Source organism: Myxocyprinus asiaticus, chromosome 7 (assembly GCF_019703515.2).
Source record: "Myxocyprinus asiaticus isolate MX2 ecotype Aquarium Trade chromosome 7, UBuf_Myxa_2, whole genome shotgun sequence".
NCBI lineage: Eukaryota > Metazoa > Chordata > Actinopteri > Cypriniformes > Catostomidae > Myxocyprinus > Myxocyprinus asiaticus.
Window position 1 is genome coordinate 43,979,319 of NC_059350.1, and position 26,461 is coordinate 44,005,779.

A 26,461-nucleotide genomic window follows, 5' to 3' on the forward strand; every position below is an offset into this window, starting at 1 on the left:
AAAGTCTTAACCAATTAATTGGAATATCAGCCAGTTGAGCGTGTGCAGTCTAGACAGACTGTATCTAAATGTGTGTGTGTCCTTGTGTAAGATTGAAGCAGGCTGTAATATGTCCAAGGGCAACGGAAAACCCAAGGCCCTGTGAATACCTCACTGTTCTTCATTAAGGCCATCCACATTTAAGCTCATCTCATTCATTATATGAAGCTCACTACAGGCAGTAAATACACCATCCTCACTGCATGATATAAAATGGTCATCAATTATTAATGGATGACCATTAATACATCTATACATGGTTGTCCATAGACCCCCTGGGAGTCCACGGAGTTACAGCAGGGGTCAGTGGACAGATATTTATAGATAAATATTTACAATACTGTGGTGCAATGAATCCAGGACATGGCAAAAGAAGGTAAAGGTAAAATTGTATGTAAAAAGGGGACAAAAGGGGCAAAGAAATTGAGAAACTAAAACAACACAAGTTTAGCATAATGTAATAATGTTTGTTAATGTGAAAATATATTATTATTATACCAGCAAAAATATAGCATTATGATACCACTTCTGGGAACAATGGTATGCACTAAACAAATCTAATCATGAAGAACTAGCCATCCAGAACGGAGACAGTATGTGGAAAAAACACTTCTCCAACCTCTAATGTTAACAAAAATCCTGAACAAAAAGAATCAACCATCAAAGATTACCAGCCCCCTAAAACATTACTGATGACATTCTAAATGAAATTATTAAGTGCACAGACAACAAATCAAACTGGCCATTCTCAAAACGTTTAATATCATCCTTAGCGGGTGTGTATTTCCCAACATCCGGAACAAGGGCCTCATTTCTCCAATTCATAAAAGTGGACCGTAATAACCACCACGGAATACTGTGCAATCCCACATGTATGACTTTCTTTCTTCTGCAGAATACAAGCGAAGATTATCTGGACCCACATTATATTTGGTGTCTTTGCCTACTATGTTCTTTAGCATTTGATACAATGTACTTATTATGTACATACGTGTTGTTGCATTGTACTTACATTTAATGTACCTGCATTTAATTACATCTAACCCTAACCCCTAACCCTACCCCAACACGACCTCTAAACCCTAACCCTGCCCCTAAACCTACTCGTACCTCAACATGAGTAGCAGCAAATGTAAATCTTGAGAGAATTTTGAAAACAACATGTAGTTACTCAAAAAGTACATTGAATTGTATGTACTGTATTTAAATGTTTGTACATAGTAGTTAAAAACACCTAATATAAAGTGGAACCAAATATCTCAGCTCTTTAGGTCGACACAATGCAAGTGAATGGTGACCAAAACTTTGAAGCTCCAAAAAGCACATACAGTCAAGGGAGCATAAAAGTAATCCATAAGACTCCAGTGGTTTAATCCATGTCTTCTGAAACTATCCAGTTGGTTTTGAGTGAGAACAGACCAAAATATTGCTCCCCTCCTGTACATCTTGCCATTGCACTTACTAGGCACAATCATGATTTTAAGCTCGATTACACTTCCTAGTACTTGACATGTGCGCAGAGCACTAGATGGCACTAGGAAGTGTAATCGAGCTTGAAATCATGATCGCCAAGAGACTGCATATCAGAGTTTCTGCAAAGAAATTTTGGTGTCTTCCAATGTGTCCAGGAATTACTGTATAAAATTTACCATACAAAATGAATAAATAAATAAATAAATAAATCTGGTCATCTAAATTTATTTTGCGCTGTAACACGATGGACTATGCATGATATGCAATATAATGACACAATCAAGTCAAATGAACAATAAACATTTGTTCATTATAGCTGCTTTTAGAGGGCAAAGCAAAACGCTAAAATGCAGTTTGCCCCAAATCTTTAAGAAGACCACTGGAGTTGTATGGATTACTTTTATGCTGCCTTTATGTGCTTTATGGAGCTTCAAAGCTTTGGTCACCATTTATGCATTGTATGGACCTACAGAGCTGAGATATTCTTCTAAACATCTTCGATTGTGTTCTATAGAAAAAGGAAAGTCATACACATCTTGGATGGCATGAGGGTGAGTAAATGAAAGGGGAATTTTCATTTTTGGGTAAACTATTCCTTTAACAAAGCAAACTGGAATGTTATCTGTACCTAAAAAGAGAATATAAACCTGAGCACCGTGACCGGCCCTAAACTAAGAAAAGTCCTGACCATGTACAGGCCCCCACTGCAAACAAAATGAAGTGGAAACAGAACTGCACTTTTTAACAACATGCCCAAATTAGGGAAACATTTTCCCCCACCTCACAACCCACCGCAGAGACAAAAAAATCAGATAAAACACAAGATCAAACTTTCACACAGTACTTATACTTGGAGAAAACGCAGCAAGCTCAAACCTGACTGCAAGGTACGTCAACCAGTGGAACAGGACCACGACCGGACAATAACGGAAACACTGTGCAACATGCATAAAATGGCAAATATTATTATTTTATTTTATTGCATTTTTATAACTGCGTGTGCATATGTGTACAAATGTGTATGCATGTACTGTATATTTAATGTTACTATGCTTTGGCAACGTAAAGCTTTTTTTTTTTTTAGCCAATAAAACTATTTAAATCTGTATCTGAGAGAGAGAGAGAGAGAGAGAGAGAGAGAGAGAGAGAGAGAGAGAGAGAGAGAGAGTTGTAAAATGACCCCTCCTCTTCCAGAGCTGACTGTGTAAGCGAGTGATCGAGACAGGAAGGAGCACTGAATGCTAACAAGGGGGAGAGTACATGTCCACGGCGAGCGGAAAGGTGGGGGGGTTCAACAGAGAGATATGGAGAAATGTAATTAACCTGCAATGTGCCAACGCCAAATTCACGCCGATCATAACCATCCTCGCCACCGACATCCTCATCACCACCACCATCAATAGCGCGAGCGTCCTCGTCTTTTTTCTCTTCAGTGAAATGTATCGGGACTCTATGGGATCCTTTTTCTGACAATGGAGATTGAGAATATCGTGGCCAACACCGTGCTGTTGAAGGCGAGGGAAGGTAAGAGCAACGGAGGGAATGGCGCACTGAATTATCGGTAAAGAGCTTAGCGTTTGGCAAGCGTCTCTTAATTAATCGCATACTAACTTTATCTTTGGCACACTGCTAGTGTGTCGTTCGCTCTATAAAAACAGCAAATAATGGCGCTGAATTATTAATCGATATGTGTGAAAATGTAGGCCTTGCGGTTGTTACAATGTAACTATGTTGGGACGCGTCACAATAGCGTTCCGCGAACCGATACAATGTTAGAATAGTTAATAGGCTATATCGCTGGACGCTTTAAATAGCCAGTGCCATTGTTATCGCACGGTTAAGCGTCACCACATCTGTATCCAGTCTTGAAAGAGTTTGAAGTGTCCTCACTCTTACTGTGTTACATGGAATCGATCTTAAATAAACATCAGACCGAATGCGTTCTTTCGCGAGACGCAGCGCAATGAATAGAACAGAACACACGTGTCTCGAGAAGTGTTTTTAAAAGTTGACGTTTGTTGTTATCTGACACGGCGTCCAAACGGTTAAAGACGCCCGTCTAGCGCATGTTTACATAGGAAAACATTTGAAAAACAGCGCGGACGGACGCTAAAATGTTTTCGGTGTGAACGGCCCCTTGCTATTAATTGCCATAACGCACTCACTGTTCTCATTCTCCTGTGTCAGACCCCCATTGGGGTTACTAGGCATTTTTCTAAGGATTCACAACGGGAGACCGCAGTGTTCACCCATCCCCGTTTCTTCACCTGGGAGGGAGGTTGAACTGCAGATGTAGGCCGCAAGGTTGCCCATCTGCATAAAGTAATGCACTGGGGATATTAGTGAGGTTTGTAGTGGGAGAAATCAGTAGTCTTCATGGAAGTCTGCTTGCTCTGGGGTCAGAAATTTAGAGGGGGGCTAGGGGCAAAAGTGCCACCAAAGATGACAAAAATGCCCCTGAAATTCAAAATGTGGGGGCAAAAAAATGGTCTCCTACTGAATTCTTCTGCTTATTTGTTTTTTGTTTGTAACATCTGATATAGTTGTTAATATTCTAGTCCTAGTTATGCATATTATGAAATAACATGAGTTGATATTGATTGGATTCTTAGGGTGGAAGGTAATACATTCTCAATCTTTTTTTTTTCTTTTTTTTTCTCCGGGTGGTGGAGGACAAGTCTCAGTTGCCTCTGCTCTGAGACAGTCAGTCCACGCATCTTATCACATGGCTTGCTGTGCATGACACCGTGGAGACTCAGCATGTGGAGGCTCATGCTACTCTCCGCAGTCCACGCACAACTTACAATGCGCCATATTGAGAGTGAGAACCACTAATCGTGACCACGAGGAGGTTACCCCATGTGACTCTACCCTCCCTAGCAACCGGGCCAATTTGGTTGCCTAGGAGACCTGGCTGGAATCACTCAGCACACCCTGGATTCGAACTCGTGACTCCAGGGGTGGTAGTCAGCGTCAGTACTCGCTGAGCTACCCAGGCCCCCTATATATTCTATATTTTAAGAATTTGTGTTAAATGAATTTATTAAATTTATGTATTTGACACAGTATTTGAAAGGGATAAGACAGTTTGTTTAAAATGGTTAGAAAATAATATGCCCTCATAAAGCTTAAAAGTGCCCCTGAAAATCAAATACATAGGGCAAATATTGCCCCTTAATGTAATAGTTAATGTCTGACATTGGCTTGCTCCTTGCTGGACCTTAATCTGGGATAAATAGGATATCATGTATCACTGGGCTAAGATATGATTGCAAAATAACCGTCACAAAATATCTGTTTAATTTCACCTAAACCCTCAATTTAAGCATGAGAGTGGGTGAGGAATTACTTATTTTTACATCCAGACTAACTGTTGTGGTTAGGTAAAGATACCTTTTTATGACAATACGTCTTTTTTGTCCTCAGTTGTTCTCTTATTGTCTGTACCTTTGTTTGTGAGTTTGTTAGTTTGATGTACTTAACTACTTTTTTGTTAAAGTAAAAAACAGGTTGTGCACAGTTTTTTCAGTGGTGCCTTGGTTCTTTTGTCTGTTGGAATGGCAGAAATAGGATGATTCTTCAGGTAACAGCATTTCCAAGGTTAGCTAAACTGTTATTGAATTTAACAGTTTAAAAAATAAATGGGTTTTCAACATTAACAGACCATGGGACCCCCTATCCAGACTCTCAGCCAACCCATGGACCCCCAAATCAGGACCGTTACTAGGATGTAATCTTCGGGGGGCATTCTGACCTTTAAGCCCCTAGGTATACTTCCATTTTTTATTAGAATTTTCCGCATCTGTGTACAGTCGAATGCGAGCCTGTCAAAGTATACTAACTGTGCGCACATACACAGGCGGTTGGCGCATGCGTGCTACGACTGCTATAGAGACACCGGACTATTTTTCTTCAGGAGTTTAGACCCATAAAGATTTCTTCATATTCCTTCAGACTTGAGTTATACAAATGCAGGTATCTCCAGACCTCCTCACACACGCGCTCTTGACTTGCACATCACTGTTGCTGTTTTTATCTGAATCTCCCGATGCTTAGCAGCGATTACATCTTGTTCTAGCGCTTCTTTATGACAACAAAAGCTCAAATGTGAGTGTTGCCACCTTGTGGACCCACTAATTACTAGTGCAAATAGTTCCAGGTGCATACGCATTATGCGCGTTCAAAGACGCACGGTTAGAAAAATCGGGCTGCGCACGTTCAGTGACCGAGCACTCTGCTGATGACGAGATTTGCGTCACGCGTCCTGTACGCGGATCCTCAGTGTTCGCGTCTGACCGAAGAGTACTTTGGGCTTTAGGGTGAGCAATAGGTTCTCTTTTTGTCTGACTGGGGGTTCCCCCTAGGTCATTTCGCAATCCGACTGGGAGGGAGAGGGGTGGGAGGGGCCAAGGGGGGCAATTCCCCACCAGGCACACCTTCAACGTGGCCATGCCCCAAATTAAAAAAAGCTAAATTTTCTCAGTAACATTTTATTATAATTTTCATTAATAACCTTAACAAACAATAATACCTTCTGTAATCGTTAATGTACCACGTTAAAAAAATAGCCGGTTAAAAACCCTAGAATAGGGGGCCCGGTTTCAATCTCATAGTGAAATTTGACTGCCCAACCATACAGCCTAAATCTTAACAGTTAAGGTTTACAGCCCTTTTAATGTGTGAATTTAGAAAGGCAAAGTTCGAAATTTAGAGTGAAGAGGTTTGAGAGTGCATCTGATGTGTATAGTTGATGTAAATCTTTTCTCTTGTGTGAACTGGCCTGGCTGAAAACAGTGGCGAGCACCAAAGTAGCCACTCACAACTGTGAAGTGACAGTTTAAAACAGCACTGTGATGAATTACACAGGACAAACAACAATTGAAACCATGTAATTGTTCTTGAAATATCTGCTCTGATGGATTACATCAAGTTCCCTTTTTCTTTATTTTTCCACCAATACTGATACTGGAGCCTTTGTGCTTCTTAATTTGTGAGTATGCCACTGTAGCTTTTGTTGACAGTATTTTAAGCGTTTTGGCTCTTGATGACGTCTGCTACAAACTGAAGGAGCTTTCTGAGCAGAGTTTGTTTCCTGGGCTTTTCTGTGATCCGCCGGCCCCCATAAACACATACATCTGGTTTCTCCCTCGTGGTAAGCATGTACAGACTCTCAGGCAGCAGATTTGTCTATACATCGGCTTGAATGAGTTTAGCAGTAAATTACGTTTTCTTCTAGCTTCTACATTAAAGACAAGCATGGCACCGAGGTCCACATGGGATGAAAACTTAAAGGAATATTTCTGGATTCAATACAAATTAGCCTCAATTGACAGCATTTGTGGCAAAATATGAATTACTTCAAAAAAGTATTTTGACTCGTCCCTCCTTGTCTTTAAAAAATGCAAAAATCTGGGTTAAAGTGAGGCACTTACAATGGAAGTTAATGGGGGCCAATCCGTAAACATTTAAATACTCACTGTTTCAGAAGTATAGCCACAAGACATACACAATATGCATGTTAACAAGATTTTAGTGTGGTAAAATCACTTACTAACCTTTTCTGTGTAAAGTTAAATCCAATTTTGCAACTCCATTGCCATGATGATGTAATGTCAACAAACCAATTTAAACAACTTTAAAGCTAAAAAAAATACACAAGTTTTAACAGAAGGATTATGAAATTAGAAGCTTCACATTTCTGCCTTTATACCCTCCAAAAATTACTTCCATTGTAAGTACCTCACCGCAGCCTCAATTTTAACTTTTTTTTAAAGAAAAGGTGGGACGAGTCGAAATACATTTTTGTGGTAATCAACATTATGCCACAAATGCTTTTGATTCAGCTTAACTTGTATTGAACCCAGAACATTTCTTTACCAGATTTCTGCAGAACTGGAATGCCCGTCATTCTAACAACACATCAGAATGAATCAAAACAAACATGATGTCAGAGTTGTGGCGCAGTGGTCTTTGCACAAAAGCTGTTGGTTCACAGGGATATAGGTTCGAGTCCAAACTGGGTCATCTTCTGTCTTACACCATGAAAAAGGAACTCGTGACCACATTGCATTTGTGGTGTAAATGCTATTGTGACCCAGGCAACAGCAAAGGACCGCCTATAATCACCTGTCAGTCATCCATTTGTGGCTTTAAAAAAAAAATCATCGGATTGATACATTTGGAAAAGGCCATACATATATATTACATGCACAAAACTGCACAGAATTTCTCTGGTTTGCCTGAAATCAACACTGTTACACTGTTGCACACATACATTCAAAGTGCAAAGTGCAGGTACTTGACTAAAATAACAGAGCATTCCATTTGAAGCAGCTTGGTTGCGGTGAGATTCAAATTTGGATACTTGGAAGCAACAGTGTGATGATATTTTGTGCTTTTATGTACTTTTTTGCCGATCACAATTGTAAATAGTGATCCGTCACCCCTGCCTGTGTTCGGATCAGAAAGGTATTAGCCATGTGTAAACAGGGCCTTTGTCTGCATTGTTCAACCTGAATGAGGTACTTACTTAATGAGTTATTAATTCTGTTTAACATTGAGCTCATAATGATTTTTAAGATTGATTTGCAGATTTATCTATAGTTCGAATTCGTAGACTAGTTTGTAGTCATATTGCCCTGCAGGTCTTTGTAAGTAAACAGGTTTGTCATGGTCTGTACGCTGAACTATGCAGATTCCTGAGATAGACATTGTGGAATGTTTCTGAGGAAGATCTGATCAGGAGTAAGCATTTCTAACTAAAACAGAAGTTAGTGCATTCAGAAGTATTGTCCTTCATGGTTCCCAGTGTTCCCCTCTATCTTAATCCTTGTAGATGTTTGAGTAGATTGTTGAGCTGTTTATCATGTATGATGGTTTAACCGGTCAAACAGCTCAATAGTTGTATGTGTGCATGTGCACATGCTTGTATGTTATTGCATTGGTAGTGGGTGAGTAATATGCTTTGAATGTATAATTAGATGCCAGTATGAACATGTTGTACTGTGTGCATGTGCGGTGTGAATAAACATAAGAGACTTCAATTATGAGAGTCTGTTCTTTATATTAGATACAAAAAGATGATCTTGTTACAATGCATAAGTCTCGGAAAATTTTTTAGCAAAGGACTTCACGGCATATAGTAGGGGTGGGTGATGTGACCAAAGTTCTATATCATGGTATGAGTAATTTTATATCACGGTAACAGTATACATCACAATATAGTTTTTATTTATTTCTGGAAAACCAACAAAAAAGATTTTATACATTAAATAACCATGTGATAGTATGTAAGCACAAAAAACAAAAATATATACTGTATATAGCACTAATCTTGACATTTTTGGTCGATAAGGATATATTTGCTGATATAGCCTACACATTTGGAAGAAAAGTAATACAAAAACTTGTGAAAAAATAGTTACAATTCCTTTTTGATTTTAAACGATATCCGAAGTAACCTAATGAAATGTCCATTGCAATAAAAACGTTTTCAATAAATAAATAGCTCATTAAAAATAATATTTGATCTGTTTTATGTATCTACTCTGCATTGGGTTTTTTTATCCTCTCTAGTTTAATATAAACGTTTGCTTTGATTATGAAGCAAACCTCTCCATCACTTATATGTTTTGGATTTAGCCTTCCATTGGAAACTGGAAACCATTTTGGAAACGATATAGCCTACTAGATATAAATGCACTGTTTATAAAAGGTGTTATTTAATAATTCCTGAGGTAATTTACTTGATCGCGATTGCCTCTCTCTCCGTTTTTCCGGAAGTGGAAATGCCAAGAACCTTTTAGTGCAAAAATAAATTCCTCCTCTTTCATTTGACTTGTTTTTGAGTCCTCCTGCATTCTTTCATCCTTCTCCATGTTTGTTTGTCTCTCTCACTATCAGGCACTCAGAACAATCTCTACCGGTTGACACTTTATACAGTCGCCACTATATATACCAACATACAGCCAAGCCCTATAGTTATACCAAATACAAACAATAAATTGAAATGCATATGAGACAACTTAGAAAGTTGCAAGAAGGGTCCAAAATTAACTTGATGCCACACCTACATTGGTTGGTGAATTTAGAAAAAAATTCCTGCCATAAATATTTCTTAACAGCCTTGAAATGGCATTTTGCATATGTTTTATAAAAAAATGTATATATTGTAGCCGTTTGACAATGTAATGATTAGCTGTTAGGCCCATTTCAGATACGAGATGAGCTAATCTCAGTCTATTGGCGAAAATGCACCTGTCTTGCGGCTTAATGTAAGGAACATAAATATCAATCCACATACTGTATGTGTCGCCACATGGAGTTATCAGTGAAAAAAAAAGCTTTAGGCATCATAGAGAAACTTCTAAACTTCTGATGAAACATTTTCCACTGTGGAAAGATAAGCGAGTCACAACAGATGTTTTCTTAACTTACTTTAGCGAGAGGTCTGTCCAAAAGTAATAAGTACTGATTACTTCACAGATATAACTCAGTACACAACACATAATATGCAAAATCTGCTTGTCGATATATATAGTTTACTACAATGAATTTTTTATTTTTTTTTAAATGGCAGCTGTGGTTGCCAGAATAATTACGTAAAAAAATACAGTAAAAATGTAAACAACTTTACAGAACAACCTGTAAAACTGTTGTCATTTACATGACCATGATGGCACTGTAAAAAACAAAAAAACAAATTCTGTTAAATTTACAGTAAAAAAAAAAAAACATCAGAAACATGATATTAACCTTCTTAAACTGTAAAAATCTGCTTTTTACTTTATAAGGTATTGTTAATCACAATAAAAATTACAGAAGAGCACATGATGACATGAAGTTCACCAGTAGTGGCTCTTCCAGGAGCAATGACCAATAAACATGGCACTAAACACCATCAGGGTAACACGTGTGAAATTTAAATAATGCAGTAAACATTAACTAAACTACATTAAATATAAAACAGAACACCCCAATATATGTAACTGATATTAAAAATAAGAAGAAACATCACTATTCCCATAAAATATAATGAAATATGATGGGTCATGCAGGGAATTGTGGGAATGCCCGATTATTATAAAAAAACTTTTTACTGTAATTTTAACAATAATTTACTGTAAAAAGTACATGTACTCTGTTGTTAAAAATAATGTCAATTTTTTACCATTAATTATACAGGAAAATCATACTTTTTACATCTAATTTTATGTAAAAACTACTGTATTGTCTTATATTAAAATATATTTAAAAAAATTAACGTATATTTTACAGTAACTACTCATTAACCAATTTACGTTTTTTTACTGTAGCATTTTTACAGTCTTTTACCGTTAAAATTTTTCAAAGAGTATCTTTCAAAGATTGGATGCCACTAACCTGTCATACTTTTGAAATTCAGTAATTATTTCTTACTCAAAAGTGCTCAAAAACCTGGTACATTGTAAAAATTAATTCGTTTCCAGGCAGAATGGTGCACCCCAACCCCAGAAGTTGCGTAAAGCCTGCCAATCAGATTGGAACTGACCCTGTCATTGAGGTGGAGACTACATTTGCTTGGAGGTTTCTAGGCTGTCATTATGTGTGTGTGTGTGTGTGTGTGTGTGTGTGTGTGTGTGTGTGTGTTTAGAAACATCACTGATAAGACTGCCTGTAATGTTGCTGGAATTTGCAGTCACTTAAAGGGATATAACTCATGTTGTTCCAAACACGTATGACTTCCTTTCTCTGTGGAACACAAAAGATGTTAGGCAGAATGTTAGCTTCAGTCACCATGGAAATAACTGAGGTGACAGAGGCTAACATTCTGCCCAACATCTCCTTTTGTGTTCCACAGAGGAAAGACATACAGGTTTGGAACAACGTGAGAGTGAGTAAATAATGAAAGCATTTCAGTTTTGGGTGAGCTATACCTTTAAATTACAGTAAGAAAAATGGATTTCCAGGGTATAAGGAATGCTGGTTCTACATTTTGGTCTCATGACTGCAAGCTTTTGATCATGCTCCTGTATAGTTCTTAAGAGTGTTTTGTATTAAAAATGATGAGAAAACAGGGTCTTATTTGTCAAATGATCTGAAGAGTTGGACCCTTGCCAGCTGTCATGATCTCTCTAAAGGCATTATGCATTTGGGAATGTTAGCACTGATTACCAGATGTATGCTAAAATATTTGTCTGCTTCAATAAATCAGGACACATTGGAGACAGAAAGAATGAATTCTGGAAAACGTCAGGTTTTTTGTGTGTTTGTGTGACTGTCTGTAGTGTATTCAAATTGATCTCTCATGTATGTGTGGATCATATGTTTATTTTCCCTCTCTTTGTCCTGAGGATTGTTGAATGATGTGTTTCAAGCTTTTGTGGCGATGGTGTAGGAACGTTTACATCAACAGGTTATTTTCGCCATGACTGCAGGTCACTGGTATGCAAACTGGAGATGGATTATAATACGTAGTTTACAGTAGTGTTATCTTGAAGTTACATCAGGACAGCTTTTGTTTAGTGGTTCAGGTCATCCATCTTATTTATCAAATTGATCAAGTTTAAAAAATACTTATGAAACATGTCCTGACATTAAGTTTTTCTTATATCAGTGTACACTGTTATTACCTTATGGATCTATTTTTAGATTTTAAGGATACAACCATAAAAATTACTTTTGTTGGAGTGACCTACACTGTGAAAACAAATCCTGTTGTTTTTACAAAAAAAAACAAAAAAAAACCGGCAGCTATGGTTGCCAGAATAATTATGTAAAAAATACAGTAAAAATGTAAACAGCTTTACAGAACAACCTGTAAATTTTACAGTTTAAAACTGTTGTCATTTACATGACCACGCTGGCACTGTAAAAAAAATAAATAAATAAACTTGATATTAATATTCTGAAACTGTAAAAATCTGCTTTTTACTTTATAAGGTATTGTTAATCACCCTAAAAATGACAAAAGAGCACATGATGATATGAAGTTCACCAATAATGGCTTTTCTAGGAGCAATGACCTATTAACATGTAGAGACTCAGTGTTACTCACACAAACACTAAACACCATCAGGGTAACACATGTGAAATTTAAATAATGCAATAAACATTAACTAAACTTACATCAAATATAAAACATAATACCCCAATGTACGTAACTGATATTAAAAATAAGAAGAAACAGAACTATTCCCATAAAATATAATGAAATATGATGGGTCACGCAAGGAATTGTGGGAACGCCCGATTATTGGTTTTTACTGTAATTTTAACAATAATTTACTGTAAAAGTAATGTACATTTAATGTACATTTGTATCAATAATTATACAGAAAAATCATACTTTTTACACTTACAAATGTCATTTTTACAACATTTTATTGTAACAAATTCTGTATTGCCTTTTTAAAGTATATAAAAATTTGAACCGTATTTTTTACAGTTAATGTTCGTTAATCAATGAACTTTTTTTTCTGTAGCATCTTTTACCGTTAAAATTACAGACATTGTATATAGTGTAATGCAGTTCGATTTATTGAGTCATGTTAAATAATATTTTTGATATGACTCAATAAAAAAACAGTAAATTTAAATATCATCATACACTCTTAAGAAAAATGGTTCTAAATAGTACCAAATAAGGGTTCTTTGGCTTGTAACAATAGCAGAACCCTTTTCTGGTGCTAAATAGAACTCTTTTTTAAAGGTTCCATAAAGAACCTTCCTTTGAAAGTGCTATTTAGAACCTCAATAGTGCTATAAAGAACCTTTTTGATGCAGGGAGGGGTTATTTCTACTCTATATATCTGCTCCTTTATGGTTTTACATTAAATAAACCAAACAAACAAACAAATAAATAAAAGCAAGGCATGTGTGTCAATTAAAAACTTTTATTTTCTATTTAAATGAAAAAGTGTAGAAAAAATAACAATATTTTAACAGCAATAATTAGTTGAATGCATTAATAAATTATTGTGATAAAATAATTCAAAATGCATAAATCACTCACATTAATAAATACATTAAAAATATACATAACGTGAAAGAGTCAGTAAATGCATATGCAAATGAAATAGCAGACTCCTACATTGCTCCACACATTAAGGCTGGGACAGAAACGTGTACATTATTTAATCTTTTATATAAAGAGTATTTTTCTTCCACACTGAGAAACAATCCTTCAAGGAAGAGCAAAGTCCCATGGAAACACAAAATAGATGTAATGAAGGCTAAACTAAACTGAAGGCTTTGCTAAAAATATCTGCACACTCCTCTATGATGTCTTCACCATCCATCACTGTGTATTTTGGGGTATTTGAGTGGCAGCCCCTCTCTGCAGGTGATGAGGTTGAGGGTTCCGACAGCGTCTGTCTGAATAGAAATACACAATTAGATTCAGAGTCAGTGTTTCAGTATATGTGGACAGTCTAAGTAAGCCCTTCACAACGTGAAAAAGAAAAAGTGAAATAAGGTGTGATAGTTTATTTTTGTGTTTTTATTTATTTTGTGACTGGACATTGAACTTAAAATGTTTATGCATAAACATGCATAAGTAAATAATTGAAACATTCCAAAATGCTACATGGATCACAAATTCAGTCAGTATTTTAAAGAATATGACAAAATGACAGCTTACCTCTTATGGCTAGGAAACCACCAGTTACAGAGAGTGTTACTTTGTAAAGGTTAAAATGTAAAGCGCTTAATATGGACTTGAGCAACATTTTGCAAAAACTTACCCATGTGCTGTGCTGCCTTTATCAAGGAGTGACAAAACTGCCTGTTGTCTGATAACATAGTTTCATTCATTCTGTGATTATTATTTAGAGGTTATAATCACTAAAGTTGGTCCATCAGTCTCATGCCCTGTTGGGAGAGAAAAACAGATGTAATGAGCTCTAGGCTGTATGATCATGAATTTCCTTCAAGGTTTTTAAATATATTTGCAAAAAATAACTGGATGCAGGTATTTTCTTTGGACTCTGAAGGGTTACATTTCTAAATCTAAAGGTTAATAAGCCCTGAGTAAAATAACATAATTATTCGACGTGAAAATGTATTATTCATGCAAATGATTAAAATAGTAACAGCTTGTGGAAAGTTCCGCCATACAGTTTACTGTATATTCTTCTAGGATTTTTATAGGGGTGTAACGGTTCGAAATTCTCACGGTTCGGTTTGTATCACGGTTTTAGGGTCATGGTTTCGGTACGGTTCGGTATTTGTTATGTTCAGAAAAAATATATTACTGCCAAATCCAAAGAATACTCTATTTGGTAAACACTTCAACAGGTTTGCCCTTGAATAACAATCATTGTTTTACAACAGTAACCATAGGTTAACCATGGCATTTGTAGTAAAATCATAGTAACCACAATACTAACATGGTTACAATATATAGTAAAATCGTGGTTACTATATAGTAACTACAGTATTACTGTTATAAAACCATGGTTAATCGTATCAAAACCATGATTTCTGTTCAGAAATCCATGGTGACAGCAGTGATGGTTACTACAGTGTTACTATAGTAAAACCATGGTTAATTTTCATCAGGGTCCTTAACAAAAAAAACATTTTCTCTAATTACTAAATCAACATTTTAACTTAATACCTGCACAAATACGCTACATGGATCAACATAAAGTGCACTTCAAACTCATCTCATCATATATTCAATATTCGGAAGCTGTACATCACTATAAAAGGAATAGCCTTGCTATTAAAATTAATACAAGAAGGGATGTTGTGATAATGCTGCTTGAGTATTTTATTTATACATGGAAATCCCACATGAACACCCCAAGCGCTTTAGTTATTGTTTCATGTCTGTTCGAATTAGCACTGAGTGCCTGCTTAAAAATGGAAGGGAGTGTGTGCAGTTTCAGCTCATCTGTGGCTCTTTCCCTGGGTGATATCGGCGTAAAAGATTAATCATGTATCAATGTATTACTAGAACAGCATCTTAATGCCATTAATCAAAGTGCATTTTTGACGCTCGCAATAGATTACAGCCACACGAGGAAACAAGAAGAACTTGCGTGTGCTTATTAAATAAACCCTCGCGCATTATTGACACGTATTACCAGTTTACGGCACTCGTGTCGAGCGATGTCTGCAAATGGTGCCTGTTTTGTAAACGTCTTTTGACCATCGCTGTTGGAATTGACTGTAAAAATAAAATGTTCCCAGAAAGGAGAAACGCATGGGGCTTCTCTATCAGCGTTTCGTTTTCTCCACTTGCCATTTTCAACTACACACAACACTTCCAGAACAGTGATGTCATCAAGTTGTCCCACGTGAAACACAGGCGGAGCGTATCCATCTACAGATCCATTCAGGTGCATTAGCGGAGGTTGTAACTGTGCCTGTCTGTTTGACGCTTTGTTTTCTTGACCAAAACTTGTGCTCCAGATGCATCATTAAACTTAAGGCGAACCGACCACGGTGCCAATGCTTTCTGAACCGTGGGTGGTGAACCGTATGGTTCGTTTTTTTACAGAGAACCGTTACACTCCTAGATTTTTATGATGTGAATGAGCTGAGAAAATGTAATCTCCTCAGCATGAACAGTTACAGCCATAGCGGTAGCAATAGTGGTATAAATCATGACTTCAAATTTGGCCAACCTTTTAAAAAATGTTTTGTTCCCATACAACACATGTACGATAAACTGTAAACTTTAAATTCGCCACGGTTTCACATTCAAAAACTGCGAGTGAAGTGAAAGAAAAATAAGCAAATGCTCACTCCCATGTAACTGAGCTAATGGGATTTTTTGTCACTGAAATCTTTCCTGCGAAAACTACTAATGGTTAAAATGTTTCAGCGACATATTTAAAAAAATATATATCAAGTTTACCTGTGGTGACAGTCTGTTTAGCTGTTGGTTGAGCTGCCAGAACTCCAGTGCTGTGAGTCAACTAATGACGCGGTGGCTTTGAAATAATTTATTGACAGTTATATTCAAAAACCAAAAGGGCAGGAATAAAGAACCCCTAATGCCCAACGCAAAGAACCATTTCAGCACAAAAGGGTTCTTCAGGTGTATGAAGCACATTTTACAATGTAGGCTTCCAAATATTATTGTATTAGACTTAAGTATGAGCCGGATTTAAGTATGCATGTACATACTGTATGTAAAATGTCAGATTGATCTCACATTGAAATCGGAAACAGTATGTAGACTTTTCTTTAGTTAAAATCGGTCTGTGCTTAATGAAAGTCAAAACACTGCCTCCAGTGGCCAAAGCTGTAAATGTTGTTGGGCATATGTGTGAGCATTTTCCACGGTGGGGAGCCAAAAATCGGATCGCTTCCAATCGCACTACAAGGGAAGGTAACGCGCCGGAGCCAGTGCAAAAATGTCTGATAGGAGATGTTGCTTGTCAGTGAGTCAGTATTTTGTGGCTGATCAGTACTGGAATTCTTGGAAACAAAATGCTGACTTCCCATGTGGTCATGTTGAAAATGTATGTAAAATTTCTGTTCACATCACTGACATTTAATAGTTTTAGTAGTTTAGGATTGGAAAGTCTGATTCATTTCAGTGAATTATTTCTTTCAGACAGTTCTTTTCACTGAACTGATTTAAAAAACAAAACAAACAATTTGTATTGTTTTATTTGAGTCATCACTCAAAGTGTTTCTAAAAGTGTTTCTGTTTTATTAGAGCTGTCAAAGTGCGTTAATCGTGATTAAGAAAAAATAATGCGTTAAACTTTTTAAATGAATCGTGTTAACGGTTAATTTTTTTTAATCGCGATTAATGCATTTACCGTTAATAAAGCATAAACCAGCATACTGGTCAGAGTAGGGCGGAACCTTTGCTATGTGTCCACCCGAAATTATTATACTGTCACACACAACACAAACAGACACACACCAGCCGTGTCAGTGATCATTTGATAGAGAAAATAAATCTTGATTCTATTTGTTTTACAAAACGAGCCCAGATGGGACTTGTGACAGAATTCAAGTACTTTTCAGCCTCTGTAAGGCACAATTGAATTACCACAGAAGCATGTCAAGTCTTAACTATCACAAAAATGCAGAATAAGATGTCGTCTGCAAGCACTTTTCATGTGGAGATCAAAGCATGCTTGACGCTAGCGTTGATACCCCCAGTTCGTCAACCTCCCACTTTGCAAAATGTTTGATGGTACTTGATATGGTGCTATTTTAGTGTATTTCTAGCTTTATACTGTGGATGGCTTTGTTTGGAAAATGTTAATAAAGCATTATTGTTAAATATTTTGTTTTCTTTCCTAAGAAGGAAATACAGGCATTTTGACAGGAAAAGAAGTATATATAGAGTAAAATTTCAGCACTTTCAAAATCTACGATTAATCGCGATGAGCTATGAAAAATTATGCGATTAATCGTGATTAAAACAATTTAATCGACTGACAGCACTACATTTGATACTTTCTTTGTCAATAGTGGAATAATTACTTGGTTAAATATGGCTGTTTATCATCATGTGTTTAAATAAGCTATATCAGTTGTGGCAAATGGTGCATTGTTTTTGATTCATATCAGGTCTAAAAATGAAGTCTGTTATCAATGTGATCATTACAGATATGCAAATGTTGTTTCATTTACATTTTCCATGAAATAGCCTGTAGCCTAGCCAGTCAAAACATATTAAACAAGGATAATCAGATAAAACCCCAAAACATCAGAAAATACTTTGGCCTTTACTTTTGTTTGCACATTGTTACATGTGTCATTAAATTAGATGAAAATATATTATGTCAAGCAGTAGTAATTAATGAGACCAGGAATACAAATAGCTAACAACAGACACAAAGAAGAGCTGCATTAGACAGACTAATCAGACTGGTTTAACATGAGACTCATTCATGAATGGGAACATTAATGCTAATTCAGAAAAGCTGTTCCATCTCTCCACACTTTTATCTCCTAATTTTGAATTCAGAACTGTTGGATATGGCTGAATTATAGTCTCTGTCTATCCAAACATTCATTAGTCATCTGTCACAAAAACATTCACAAGGACTGAAAAACAGGTTGCGACTTATAAGGAAACATTGGGCCTCATTCATGAAACATGAGCAAAGATGAATTTCTGTGCTAGTCACTCATAAAACATTCGTTCTTAAGTAAATTGTTGTGACATGCATGGTTTTGCGAATGAAATTTGAACATAGCCAGTATACGCAGAAATGAGTAGAACAAATTTCTGTTAAAATATTGTTGCATCATACATGCATTGTAGGCTTTAATGCAACATTTTTTATAAAAATGGTTAAAGAATTTTTTTTTCTGCTCATGTTTCATGAATGAAGCCAGTTGTGTGATGTATACTTATTTGTCCGTGTCATTTTTTTAAAAAACTTATTATATATTACACCTCTGTTTTGAGAGTCTTGTTAATAGAAATATGTAACATGTTCACTGATTGGTTAACGCAAAAGCTCACTTTATTTTTCAGTTGAATAAAAATCTTGTCTGTTTGTTTTAGGTGAACTGTGGGTACTCTAACAAATACAGAAAAATGCATTTAAAAAAAAAACATGTAAAATGGATTTTGCGCTTTTAAGAAAAAGAAGTTGTATGTGTGCATAGTGTTTGGTGTATGCAAATCATATTTTACATGAAATATGATTACTCTAAAAACATGCATGTGATAAAGTTTAGCTGTATTTAAAACACATTTGAGCTCTTTTTATTTATACCTATGCTTTTTAGGCCTACCTTGTGACAGCAAAATATCAGACTGTGAATTTCATTAAGCAGTAGCAGCTACCTGATGGCAGGGTAATTTGCATTGAGCTGACCTTAATTGTTCTCTCTCTCTCTATCTCATAGGAGGAGGAGGGAAACGGAATGGGCGGAGCAAGAAATGGAAGGAGATGCTCAAACTGCCTCATATCAGTCAGTGTGAAGAATTAAGACGCACTATTGGTAAGATGGATGTGTATAAGCAGGGCTCGAGTTGAGGGGGGATGTGAGGGGATGCCATCCCCCTTGTTGCAAGAGATACCAAAAAGCATCCCCCTTGTAAAACCACCATCCCCACTTACCATCCCCTTTAGATCAGTTGTGTCATGTATTAGTTAGAACTAATCATGCAAGTAAAATATTTCATATTTAATTTTAACACGTTTGATAAATAATAGACTTTAAAAAAGGGCAATTAGCCGGTCAGAATTAGATTTCGACATGTGCGAGGTTGCCAGATATCTATAGGTGAAATCCCCCAATTAGATCTGGACACTTGTACTGTTTGGATATCTGCTGCCAGGGTGATGCTTTAGTCACGCAATCTGGCAACTTTGAGCGTGTGAGCTCACTCTCCACTGCGAAAAAACAACTATTTACTTGAATACACCTCTTCTATGAGATTTTCCAATTGCTGAGTTTAAAGTCATATTGATATTTTTTCTGGGGCTTAAAGTAAAAAATTTCATGTGGTGTCCAGAGACAGTAAAAAAATAAAAGTCAAAGTCTCATTAAAAGCTGAAATTCCTGAAAAAAGAAATGTTGGCATGACTAGTGCAGAATAATCTTTTATTGTTATTTCTTTAAAAAATAAGCAGTGAAACAACTGTTTTAAAATATGATTTAAAATGCTTTTGTCCACCAAATCAAAGTCATTGGGTGTAACCAACATGTAGGTAGTTATTGTATTGTTTATGTTGACCATAAAAACCATAAAACACCTATAGACCCTCAAGAGTGAGCGTGAAGTTTATAAAAAAAATCTGATATTTAGTTTGACATTTTTATGAAAAGGCACATTTTGTTCATGTGGTGTATCCCAGAGAAAACGTCTTGATATTTTTGACTCAAAAATTCATAATATTTAAAAAACAAAAATAATAATTATCTTAAAAAATGTGTTTAAAAAAAACTTTTTGGAAATTAATGATTAAGTTGTTTATACTCTCATGTATTCAAGGTGCAAAGAAAGTATTATAATACTTTTTACTTAATGGCTACACCACATCACAATTTTAAAGTTACATTTTTTTTTTATTATTATTTTATTTGTAGAAAATGCTATAAAGTTTGTTAAAAAATGTATGAAACCAAATTGGACACAAAGATTACATTTCTGGGAACATGACACAAGTGTTTTAAACTAGATTTTTAAAAGATTTCTCATTATAACACCTTGTACAACCTTATTTGTCAATGACTCAAAAGTATTAGACCCCCCCCCCCCCCCAATCTTTGACTACACCATCCCCCTTATTTACAAATCAACCACTGTGTATAAGGGTGTGTTCACACTTGTAGTTCGGTTCTCTTGGTTTTCTTGGTCCGGACCAAAAAAGAAAATGATACATTTAGTCCTGGTTCGCTTAGCGTTCACACTGGCATTTTTAACACTGAACCTAAAGATACAAAACAAAAGGCATAACGATAAGGTCACAAGCTGATTGGACAGCTTTTATGACATATATTTTGTGACGGAACTTGCCGAACATTCAAAACAATGCTGGCTGCTGGGCTAAATGCGCTCGTTGGATTTATATATGTATATATGGTGGTATTTTTACCAGCTGAGAACAAACGAAGAGCTAATAAAATGTGTAAAGGAGTCAAAACAGCACCAGGAATTCCTCCATTGCACACACAAATGAAGATATGCTTCAAGGATGGCTGATGGCGGTTCCGACACCTGTACCAAACTGTAATGGGCAACCTAGCTCCTATGATGAGAAGAACCAGGTATGTTTGAGGTCAGTATTAGGCAAATGACTTGTTATTGGTCTGTTTAGATGTCTGTGGTTCATGTGCGTTCATATATCAATCGAACCGCACCAAAGTTCGTTTGGAAGCGGACCGAGACCCACTATTCAGGCAGTCTCTGTCCGCTTGTTTGGTGCGCACCAAGGTTCGGATGGCAGCGTTCAAACTTGTTCAAATAAACCGCACTAACAGAGCAATCGCACCAGAGTTCGTTTTAATTGAACCAAACCTGCCAAGTGTGAACACACCCTAAGAGAACTTTCAGAAATTGCTTCTGGCATAATATTGGTTTTAAGGTATAACAGGAACAAATGCCATGGCCTGTTTTCCCATATTGGAGTTTTAAACTGAAATAGGTAGATTGTGTTTAACCAGTCAATGAAAAAGTAGATCTTGAATTAAAAATAAATTGTGAAGCACAGCTGGAGTAGCCAATGTCTGTCAGCTGGAATTATAGACATTTTTATATGATATATCTGCTTTGGGTGTCTGTTGGCTTTAGGTATTGTTTGCACAATTGTTTTGTTGTTATCATTCAAATGTTGAGTGCAATCAAAAATCAGGCCAATGAATGCATTTTAGCCAAACGTGACTGCACGTCAACAATATTATGCAATCTGAATTATTAAATAATTTATCAGATTACTCGATTAATCATCAGATTAATTGATTACAAAAATAATCGATAGTGACAGCCCTAATTGCCTTTAAGCATTAAAGCAATTCAGTTATCGGAAATTGTCGGCATTAGTTTGACAGGCAAGCAGATCATTCCATTGCTTATTTTTCTCCAATTCAGTATGTCTAAATAGTTATCCATCTGTTCTTCTGTACATTAGAATGTTATGATGCTTCATTTCATCATGTTACATTCTAGATTGGAGCTTTTTTTAAATTGTCAACATGAGCTAAAATCTTTTTTGGTGTATCTCTAAATTATTAGTTTTATTATTTGATGTGCACTCATGTTCAGTCATGTTTTGTTTATGTTTCGCTGACTGACACAACAGTGGTCTTGGACTTCATAGTAATGCCCATTAGATGATTCTCACGAAACTTGTCAAGGATATGTCCTGGTTATATTTAAAGGAATATTCCAGGTTCAATACAAGTTAAACTTAATTGACAGCATTGTGGCATAATATTGATTACCACATAAATTATTAAAACCAGGGTTGGCAACCTGGCACGTGCCAGCAACGGCAAGAGTGGAATAACTATTTTATTTATATAAATTCCGCACCTGCATCTCAATCTAGATCTTGATGTAATCCTTCCTCATGATCACGCAGTGTGTTTTCATGAGCTGAATTGGAGGCTAAACAAAAAATTAAAATGTGACGAGACTGTGGAGTCATACAAGGCTCCAAGGCACAGTCGCGTGCACGCACAAGATCGTGCAAACACCGAGCGCACTCTCCTAGCACTGTCCTTGCTCTTTTCCAAGTGTCTTAGCAGCAGCTTTTACCAGTGTGTAGAAAATAGCAGGAAAAAAAAAACACTTAATGAATTTCGTAGCGGGATTGCACGTCTTGCGCAACATGTTTAGTATCCCCGCACATTCCGTGTTCACAGTGCGTGAAATCCCCACATTTTTCATTTTTACATGTGGGTGAAAATTAGTAATCCACACATTGGAACACAAGAAATCAACAGTTTCTTTCTGAAAATCCATGTCTCGCCATACATATGTCTCATCATCATCTCTCTCTGTGCAGCGTAGACTGTTTATCATGCATGTGATCTCGTAAAGGGACAGAGCGCTAGTTTTATTCCCACTGTAAAAAAACAAACACATTTTCTCTCATTAATTCACGTTTAAAGATGAAGCACCGAATGAGATGTAATAAACTTTGTTATATCCCAGTTATACACGTGTCTGGAAATCACACCTGTTACATGTCTCATTTCTGGACAATACAGGTATTTTTGTTCTTTGTATATCAGTCAGTGTTGGTCTTGTTTGGGTTGTCTGATTTCATGTTATATACACATTGTTAATTCACAGATTAGGCCTAATATCTACCTACTGTATATTACACATCACAACCGATTTAGTAGCAAGTCAGTTCTCTCAGCCAATAATCAAATCTTTAACTCAGTGACTAAATCTTTGATCCTTCTTGTGAAAACACTACACATGGGCAAAAGTTGCATGACAGCATGACTAAACGGGTGACCGAAAACCCATCATCTCCTCCACAGAACTCGGCTTAAAAACACATGTGTAAATGGAAGGACGGCTGAGGTTAATATGATGTATTTATGAATTTATATCTGTGAAGCGCATATATGGGATTACAGCCTAAATCATATCTTGCAAATTATAAATGTGATTACATTTTGGGGGACATTGTATTTTTTTCTCCACTTTTTCTCCCCAATTTGGAATGCCCAATTCCCAATGCGCTCTAAGTCCTTGTGGTGGCATAGTGACTCACCTCAATCTGGGTGGTGGAGGACGAATCTCAGTTGCCTCTGTCAATCCGTGCATCTTATCATGTGGCTTGCTGAGCGCGTTACCATGGAGACATAGCGCGTGTGGAGACTCACGCTATTCTCCGCGGCATCCACGCACAACTCACCATGCGACTCACCGAGAGCGAGCCACATTATAGCGACCACGAGGAGGTTACCCCATGTGACTCTACCCTCCCTAGCAACCGGGCCAATTTGGATGCTTAGGAGACCTGGCTGGAGTCACTCAGCATGCCCTGGGTTCGAACTCGAGACTCCAGGGGTGGTAGTCAGCGTATTTACTCGCTAAGCTACCCAGGCCCCTGGGGGACATTGTATTAAAAACATAAGATGTGTAAAAAATATTTATCTTCAGACATATTTTTTAAAGCTGTGATGGTAAAAACAGCTATTTGTCATTTTTGTGTTGGGGCCAGTGAAAATTTTGGCAGGGCAATTAAGCAAATAAGCACATTTTTGACATAAACTGTTACTCGTTTTGTACAAAAGGACTGGTTTTCTTTCATTAAAGTACTTTCACAAGATTTCATGAGAATCACCCCATCGGTGTGGATAGAACATTACACTAAAGGTTTACAGATGACTTTGTAGATATGCCTTCATTGCAGCCTTATTTCTCACCCATTTATAATTTATTAAATAATTTGTAACATATTTAACAAGTTTTAGGTGTAAAACTTGTTTAAATGGAAAGAATTACTTAGGTCACCTTTAAAATGAGTAAATATTAAAATATTTATAATTTTCTTCCTAAAAAGGGATTGGTTTATTTTATGGTTCACCAAACAAAGCAGACCTACTAGACATACAGTCTGTTCCTCATTAAAGGACAGGGTTTATACCATTCCTGCTTTCAGTTAAAAATGCATGCTGGTGTGTGGGCAGGTGTGTGTGTGTGTGTGTGTTTGCGTCAGAAAGCTGTAGACCTTGGCTCAGTGAGGAAGTCCCGGCAGAGGCTGTTTCCTCTTGGCCCAGAATGCACCAGGCCCATAACATTCCAGAGAGCCCCGCAGCACAAGGGCTCAGCTTGAGCTCTATGCTCACCATTACTGTGATTTACTGTTGTGGCTGTGACTATGTGCACTGTATGCTGAGTGATGGGTGATTCCTTTATTTTGCTGAGTGGCCTTCTGCATAGCTTTGCACTTTGTGCATATGTGTGGAGGATATATTTCAATAAAGGGGTCATATCATGTATTTTTTATCACTTTATATTTTCCCTGAGGTCCACAAAAATGTTAGTCAATGTTTTATCAGACAAAACAGTCATCAGTCATCACCATTTTCCACCCTCTATCTGACCCTTAGGATTAAAGGAATAGTTAACCCAAAAAAGACCATTCTCTCATCATTTACTCACCCTTATGCCGTCTCAGACTCATATGACTTTCTTCTGCGGATATATAACAAAGATATTTTCAAGGATAAATGATGTTTATATCCATACAATGCAAGTCAATGGGGTCCAAAACGTTCAAGCTTCAAAGAGGTCATAAAAGTAGCATAAAGGTAATTCATTCAACTCAAGTGGTTTAATCCATGCCTGAGTAATTGTCAGAGAGATTGTCATACTTCTAGGTGTATGATGTATGTGTTCCTCGTATGCCTTAAAAAGTCATTTATTCATATTTAACTTGGAATCATGTAATAAAATAGAGATATATGATTTCCTTTAAGGTTTAAACAATTGGAAAATATTGCACAGGAGTAGGATGACATGAAAAATATTATTTTAAATATCAATATATTGTCAAATACTTAAAATATGTCTCTCTTTTTGGTCAACTTTAGTCTTGGTCCATTTTACATAGACACTGTTGTTTTTGAAACCCAGCCAACCTGATTAGCTATTATAATATATTATATTATATGATCCAATAGTAAAATATTTACATCCTAAATTATTCACTTTCACACATTATTTTAAAGCTCTGTGATTAAATACACAAGCCCTTATTTTGCATGAAGGAAGACCTTTAAGATTCTGTGTAGTATTTCTTTTCTTTTCTTTTTTATCCCCTTTTCTCCCAATTTGGAATGCCCAGTTCCCACTACTTAGTAGGTCCTCGTGGTGGCACGGTTACTCACCTCAATCCGGGTGGCAGAGGACAAGTCTCAGTTGCCTCCGCTTCTGAGCCCGTCAATCCGTGCATCTTATTACGTGGCTTGCTGTGCATGACACTGCGGAGACTCACTGCATGTGGAGGCTCATGCTACTCTCCGCGATCCACGCACAACTTACCATACGCCCCATTGAGAGCGAGAACCACTAATCGTGACCACGAGGAGGTTACCCCATGTGATCCTACCCTCTCTAGCAACCGGGCCAATTTGGTTGCTTGGGAGACCTGGCTGGAGTCAGCACGCCCTGGATTCGAACTCACGACTAGTCAATACTCGCTGAGCTACCCAGGCTCCCCTTCTGTGTAGTATTTAATCATCTCCACAGAAATAGAGTAAGCTGGCATCTTTTCCTCTGTGTCTCTGTGTGTAATTAACATTGCATGTATGAACCCCCAATGACCAAAATGTTTGCCATTACGCGAATGTTGAATTAAAGTGAAACCGGAGCGCTTCGCGTTTACTATGAAAATTCATGTTTATATTTTCTAGGGAGTTTGGCGCAAACCTCCACAGACGGCATGTGCATAAGAGTGCTTCAGCGGTTAATATTCTCACATTCTGAGTGCGATCCGCTGTTCATTTGAAGTGCCCACATAATGCGATAAAACCGGAAAATGAGACAGAAAAATGCGCTGTTCAT

At 36.9% G+C, this 26,461-nt stretch overlaps 1 protein-coding gene across 3 annotated transcripts in view; it reads left to right on the top strand.

Moving 5' to 3' along the window:
• Positions 1-2,724: 2,724 nt before the first annotated feature.
• Positions 2,725-26,461, top strand: part of LOC127443985 (G protein-coupled receptor kinase 4-like) — a 52,773-nt gene continuing 29,036 nt past the window's right edge. For all 3 annotated transcript variants that reach the window (XM_051703100.1, XM_051703101.1, XM_051703102.1), the window contains exons 1-2: positions 2,725-3,036; positions 19,330-19,425. In XM_051703100.1, the coding sequence (XP_051559060.1) occupies positions 2,985-3,036; positions 19,330-19,425 (148 nt within the window). In that variant the 5' untranslated portion in view covers positions 2,725-2,984. The remainder of the gene's footprint in view (positions 3,037-19,329; positions 19,426-26,461) is intronic.